The following is a 7,500-nucleotide window of genomic DNA, read 5'->3' as shown; positions in this document are numbered from 1 at the left end:
AGTCCTGACGGTGACACGGAGGAGGCTCCAGGGTGAGCGGTGCGCCCCTCCACGTCCTCCCTTCTGACGTGTGGCTCACGCTGCCTCTCCACACCTCCTTGTGTACAATTATCACGCTCGAATCTCAACACACGACGCGTTGCGATTTCTTACTACATTCTCAGGGGACCCGTAGAGGCTATGATTAACGTTCACACCCTCGCACCCCTTGAGAATCCCTCGGCGCCTTAAAAGTTTTGCTGTGAGTGAGCGGAAAACTGATTATATAATACAAAGTCCGACCAAGATGGAAGCACTGAATCCTATACAAAGTTCTAAATTGGGCCTGCAAGTATCACAAAGGCGGGGGAATATCTTTTGTGTGGCAGGCAACTAGTTTAGAACTGCATGCGCGCTGAGGTTACGCCGGGAAGTGAATTCAACTTGTATTTTGTAGAGTTGACGCGTGGAGGCCTTTTGCAGGGTAGGGGAGGGTGGGAGGGAAGAATAAAACTGTTGGCAGGATCGTGATGAGAATCCTAGAAACTCCGCCGGAAATTGCTGCTGTGTTAGATTTAAATTTAAGGAGAAAGATTTTTTGTTTAGCTGTCTCTTTATTCGGGTAAATTTGAAAGAGATATAGAAATACCAGAAGAAACAAAATAAAAACTGATTCCCATAAAAAAAGTTTCTAATTACTATAAATCCCTGAGATGTTGTAGGCCTACAAAGCAGAACAATAGCAGGCACGAGCAGGTTGGGCTGTGGAGGGCTACTCGGGGCCAGGTTAAGACTACCTCGCCAAGCCCAGGCTTTCTTTCGCGTCGCAGCAGGACAACAATTAGCTTTGTTTACATGTCAGGCCCCGGACGCGGGGTGTCCCAGCCACAGACGCGAGGGGACGAGGGAACCATGGATGCTAACCCGCGTGGCGTTCACTTCATAATCACTCGATCAGAAACAATACCCAACGGGGAAGAGAAAAACGACAAACAGCCGCGTCTACGAGCAACCGCAGCGGCCTTGTTCTTAATGACCAGTAAATGACCGGCGAAGGATACTAGGCGTCGGGGGGTCCTGGAACCTGATACCGGGGGTCCCAGGTCTAGGTCGGGACCCGAGGGGGGGGGGGGGATAATAAGGATAGGAAACAGTGATTTATGTATAATTGGCCCCAAGATCTCAACAGGTGGGTAGGACGCCCTCTGGCTGTGTGTACAAACTTTAAAAACAAAGATGATGAAGTGAAGTCGGTGTCGCTGGGAAAGCGAGCATAAATTAACGCGGAAAAGAGAGTTGAATGATTTATAAATTCCGGCTTTTATGAAACGTAGATAAAATGACATTTACCCACGATAACATGTGTCTATATCTTTGCAGGTGTATATACATACATACATGCATGTACACACACACACACACACACACACACACACACAAACACACACAAACACACACACACACACACACACACACATATATACACACACATACATATATGTATATAAATACATATACATATATACATGTATATATATGTATATATACATGTGTGTGTGTGTGTACGTGTTTGTGTGTGTGTATGTTTGTGTGTGTATGTGTTTGTGTGTGTGTGTATGTGTGCGTGAGTGTGTGTGTGTGTGTGTGTGTGTGTGTGTGTGTGTGTGTGTGTGTGTGTGTGTGTGTGTGTGTGTGTGTGTGTGTGTGTGTGTCTGTGAGTGTGAGTGAGGGTGAGTGTGAGTGTGAGTGTGAGTATGAGTGTGAATGTGTGTGAGTGTATGTGTGTGTATGTGTGTGTGTGTGTGTGTGTGTGTGTGTGTGTGTGTGTGTGTGTGTGTGTGTGTGTGTGTGTGTGTGTGTGTGTGTGTGTGTGTGTGTGTGTTAAAGGTCGATCCCAACAGAAATCAATATAATGTAAAGTACAGAAATCGGAATTCGGTTGTGGGTTTTTTAACACGCCCCCGCCCCCGCCCCCGCCTCAATGGGCCGCAGGAAAAGGCTGTAACACAATTGTCGAGCCAAATAACACAAATGGATCCCTAATGCGGGCGGCGCATTCTGCCCTACGCCGCCCAGGGGGGCCGCCCACCTAAACCTATTGACACTCGCACAAGCGCCAGGGGGCGTTCCTGCGGGAAGCGAGGATGTGGGGTGAAGGCTTTAGAGGAAAAGAAGGATATGCTCGGCGTGAGCAAGGCAGGATCTGAGAAGTGATGAAAAGCGAGGACGGTATGGGAGTTTCTGGCATGAAAAGGACGCCTTAGGTGTCCCGCAGAGGACGGATGCTAAGGGCCTGTAGGAGTGAAGGTCAAGATTGCTGACATTTCTGAAATAATTTGTAAGGCACATTGTGCAAAGAAGATGGATATACTCACAGGAGGTTAAGGCTGCGCAGGTCTGTGAATACATCCCTCCTCAGGCACGAAATCCTGTTGGCGTTCAGCAATCTAGAAAAGAAAGACATATTGAATAAGGAAAGGCAATGTGTTATATGCATACATTCATATGTATTCATATTGTTCTCCCTATTATGTTAAAAGTTCAGCAACAGTTTAAATATTCCGATTTCTCTGTCACGACGTCGACGGCCACGGCGCGGTAGATTTGAGGCAGACAGAGCCGGTTCCTGCTTTCCCGCCGGAGAGGCTCCGTTCGTGTAACATTTACGGGCGCGAATCCCCACTCAGAAACCTTTGGATCTGATGATGCATCACGTCCACTGGAAATCTAATAACTCTGGGCGAGCAGGACGACGATCGCGATGAAAGCCGATGCGATAACGTGATCAGTCGCTATATCTGCGTTAGTCCAGATTTTTTTTTAGTGGAGAACAAAGGCAGCGTTTTTCCCCTCCGCTTTGGTAAGTTCAAATGCGCATCACAATGCGTCGGTTAATCTGTTCTAGAGACTCTCCTAACTTCCTGCACCTGTGTTGATCGTCAACCTTGTAATTAATTTTATTGAACACGTGTGTGTGATGGACGGCTGCGGACCGCGCCCGCCCCGCACAATTGCGCGCGCTTCCATCACGAGATCCCCGGCCTGATAACCGTTTTCTATGAAGGCCAATTGGACCAGCCTGACGCCAACAATGGCCGACTCCAGCGCGGCATTTCGGCGATAATAGTGCTTAATATCTACAGGTGTAGACGTGAAAGCGTTTCCAGATTTATGTGCGGAATGCATAACTCATCTCTTAATAATGCTTTCTGAAATTAATAGATTGTTGTGAAATATATATAACCTCTTAGTTACTCGCTCTTAAAAAAAATATTCACTATTTTTTAACAGACTTCACCTTCGTGAACATAAAATACATGAACCGGCATTCACCCCTCGGCCGAGAAGGGAAACACCTCTCTCGTGGAGCGGGCAATACCTGCTCGGGTCGCAGGCCCTTTCAGGATGGGCGACTAAACTGTTTTTAGTGAGGCGAAAATGCACTAGAGAAGTTGGGATGAGTAGCCGCATGTAGCATGTTTGAATTGCATCCTTTCACTTCAAGTAATTATTATATTGCCCCGCAATCATCAAACAGCTAGCACCCCAGCTTGTCACTCTATCATCAGTGACCACCAGCCTGTCAAGTGCATCTTCCCCTTGTTAAAAAGAAAAAGAAAAAAGGTACAGCGCTGCACATGAAGGTGCGACAAAATAACACGTTAATTTCTTGGCCAGTCCTCTTTTGCAAAGCTGAGAACACCAATGGAATAATTGCTCTGCATCTAATGCGCCCACATGCGCTGCACTCTGAACCAGCAGCACAAAGGGAGTAACACGTGTGTATACACAACTCCCCGCAAGCAAAGGTACGCCGCGACGCCACAGCCGCCACCACGAGAAAGGGACGCTGAGGCCACAACACTTGGCGCATCCTCCCAAGCCAGGGCGGTAATGGCTGGCTGCCCACACACTGTAAGGCAATTAGTCGACCATATGAGCATGATTAAGCAATTTCGCAGTATGGGCGTACAAGTCAGCCGACATGACCATAAATCTTAACAACAGAAATCTTGCCATCTTCGCGAAAACAGCTCATCCCGAGTACATCGAAGGGGCCGAACCCGAGCCATGAACTGGTGCAGTAAACTTGTTCCTCTGCGAGGATGGCCTCCGTTGCCGCCGCCACTCTCTCCCGAGTCCCGGCTTCACCAGGGCAGCCGCTCGGCCGGGCCATCGCTTCTCCACATTCAGGTAATGATACAGCAGGGAATGAAACGACCCGTCTCGGCTTATTGCTTCATCAAACCTCCCCTGCTGGAGAGTATTCTCCCGCGAGCTGCTCTTCGTGAGGTCGAGCAAGCATAATCCAGAATGATAAGCAGGTATTACCCGTGTTCATTAACAATAGAATGTCAACATGATAAAACCACTTTCTCTACATGCACTTTATATATAATGCCATCAACAGTTAACATTACAACAAATAAAATGGCCGTGAAAATGAATCGGACTTTCCAACCAATGTCACAACTCTTAACCCGCCACAGCGGAGAAGCGAAAGAGCATTCCTCCCACCCCAGAGGAGCCCAAGAAATAAGCACGTCATCGTAGGAAGCTACATTCAACCCTAAGATCGTATCACCTCAGCCAAAAGGCCCTTCTGTACACCGGACGCCTCATATAAGGTAAAATCATATTCGCGCGTCCTATTGCCAAGTTCTCGAAGTTTGGATAAGCGCCTTGCTATTACATAATTACAATCCCTCCATGACAAATTACTCTGCATATGGCCCTGTGCGCATTAACCATACTAATAAGCCTCGATTTCCCAGCACCCGTGACCGATGTCAGCAAGCAAATGTTGTCAGCTGGAAGGTGAAAGCGGCCGGATAACCGCTGTTCGAAAGCAGGTAGCCTTTCGCATAATGGCCGCGCTGATATGAATCTCAGCAGCAGCGCTCGGAAGACGTTCGCCGCCGAGTAGGAGCAGTCCCACGCTCACCGCTGAGGTTCCTTGGGGTCCTTGCATTAACTCACATTGCGTCAATTGACCTTTCACGTTCAGCGGAAGCTTTCACTTGAGTTTATCGATCTTGTCTATTTATATTACGTGTTACTGTGATCAAGAACTACTAAAGATTACTTCCTCCTTTTTTTTACATGGCGTCACTTGACTTTTGTGTGTGGCCTTTTCCGCCTGCACTTTAGCTTCTGTGTGTGTTCATGTCGTTATAAGTGTGAGTACGTATGTGTGCGCGCAAGCGTGGGTGTCAACACAATATCCTAATTGTCCTAGATATCTCTTAATCCCATACGCCTGATAACAGTATCCATAAATCTCCGTATTTAGGAAAGCACCCTAATCTCACAAAGCATAACAACTGCACATCTGCAGCCCTTATTTCCGGGTTGTCTTCCTGTAAGCTAAACGGCGGCACAGCGCACATTGCACTAAGCCGAGAATGAAACTCGTGTAATTGGATGTCTTGATGACCTCGCCTCGTGGCCCGGGTGAGCCTCGGGGAGGCACGGGTCAGGACAACACCGTAACGAGGCGTGACATCGCGCTGAACGGAAACGTTCGCGCCGACCATCATCCGCGATGAATGACTTGACACAGACCGGCGCGGCATGATGGACACATGCAAGAGCTAAGCAAGAACGCTGAAACAGACACACGCATAGTGCAGACAAGCCGCCTAGCCGCCTGGGAAACGTGGAGCGAGTAATTACTGCAATTTCAATCCGGAATAGAACAGTGAGCGTTCCTAAATCCGTCTCGGATTACTGTCGCTGTAAATAAGGATCAACGCTGCAGGATGGTTTCACTCGCGCCCTTCTTAGGCCTGACAAAAGCCCCGCAGCCTCCCTGAATGCGGATTGCGGGTGCAGACCGCGCTCGGCACGGGCGGACCCTCGCCCACGCCGCACAGGATTCCAACATTTCCACCTTTTCCTCGGACAAAAAATCCTGGCGACGGTAGTAGCAATATTAGTAAAAACAGTAGTAGTAGTGGTGGTGGTAGTAGCAGTATTAGTAGTGGTCGTAGTAGTGGTAGCAGTAGTGGTAGTGGTGGTGGTAGTAGAAGTAGTAGTAGTAGCAGCAGTATTATTAAAAGAAGTAGTAGTAGTAGTAGTAGTAGTAGTAGTAGTAGTAGTAGTAGTAGTAGTAGTAGTAGTAATAGTAGTTGTAGTAGCAGCAGCAGCAGCAGTATTGTTAAAAGCAGAGGTAGTAGTAGTAATAGTAGCAGTACTGTTAAAATAATTAGCAGAAGTAATAAAAGTAGTAGTAGTAGTAGTAGTAGTAGTAATAGTATTAGTATTAGTATTAGTATTAGTATTAGTAGTAGTAGTAGTAATAGTAGTAGTAAAAGTAGTAATAATGATAATAATAATAATAACCGCACTGTGTCCCTATAAAGTTTTAATTCATGATCATGAGTGAAAGACGTTGTAACTCTTACTGCTACAGTTACTAACACTGTCGTCACCACAATCCCTGTGGTAAAAAAATAAGAGTACCATCATCTTCGGCAGTGAGGGCCATCCGCCTGGCCCTGACTGCCGAGCTGCAACCCGAGATTCGCCCTGTTCCTGCCCGGCATGCCCGCTCACCGCCCGCTGCTCTTCACACGCCAGATTCATAAGAAGCTCAACATCAGCAACCACGACCTTGGGTTTCATATAAGATTTCAAAAGCGATAATTCAATTTAGGGGCCCCCACCTCCCGGGTCCCCTTCCCTGCCCCGAATAGGAACCAGGCTCCGATGTGCAGTTTTACGGGACAATAAAGTGGCTCGCTGATTTATTTATGGATAAGTAATTAACATATCTATGGCGAGGTGGCAGAGGCTGAGGGGCGCTGGCCAACTCCCGAAGCTGAGGGCTTTCGATGGCGCCGCGAGAAAACTTCCTCACCCTTCCTGTCTCCTCCTTCGTGGCTTACACAAAGGATTAAGAAACCCGATTATGAAATGCAAATACTTTAATTAGTTCCAAATTCCTCGTTGGAAGAGTTCCAATGGCATAATTCCCCCCCTTTACTTTTCCCTTCCCTGCCGCTTATCCTTTGTCGATATGACCAATTCCTTATAACTCGAAGCCGTCCCTCTGGAGACAGGACGCGTCAGACACCACGCCTAATCTGTGCCAGCATCGCCCGGCGTGGCTGCCTCCCTGCGCGTCGACCGAATCTCTGCTTAAGGGTTGCGTCACCCTTGTCTGATGATCAACTTGACAGTAACGATATGCTCATTCTGCCCGCACGTCGCAGCGCCACCGCGTCGCCTCTCGCCCGCGCGCCCGCATCAGGTTTTTATCGCGCTCACGTGATCACTTAGACTCGCTAATTAATGTAAATTCTTGTCCGCGCGATATGCGATGATCCCCAATCTCTTCTGATCTCGATCTATATCTGCGTCCAGGTGCTGACGTGAATATACAAATGGTTTCGCCGAGCGCACCTGCCAAGGTCCTCTCACCTACGCACATTAACAACCATACGTAGTTCGAAGCCCTTTCGCTCTACTTCCCCTAAGCCTACAAATGAGAACTTTCAACATAGAAAACAAAAACTA

At 47.9% G+C, this 7,500-nt stretch overlaps 1 protein-coding gene across 2 annotated transcripts in view; it reads right to left on the bottom strand.

Annotated features, from left to right (window-relative positions):
* The window catches only part of LOC125038213 (protein slit-like), a 371,202-nt gene that overhangs the window by 10,473 nt on the left and 353,229 nt on the right, over nucleotides 1-7,500 (bottom strand). For both annotated transcript variants that reach the window (XM_047631623.1, XM_047631624.1), the window contains one exon: nucleotides 2,355-2,426. In XM_047631623.1, the coding sequence (XP_047487579.1) occupies nucleotides 2,355-2,426 (72 nt within the window). The remainder of the gene's footprint in view (nucleotides 1-2,354; nucleotides 2,427-7,500) is intronic.

Source organism: Penaeus chinensis, chromosome 24, assembly GCF_019202785.1.
Source record: "Penaeus chinensis breed Huanghai No. 1 chromosome 24, ASM1920278v2, whole genome shotgun sequence".
NCBI classification, from domain to species: domain Eukaryota; kingdom Metazoa; phylum Arthropoda; class Malacostraca; order Decapoda; family Penaeidae; genus Penaeus; species Penaeus chinensis.
This window is presented reverse-complemented; position numbering and strand designations above follow the sequence as displayed.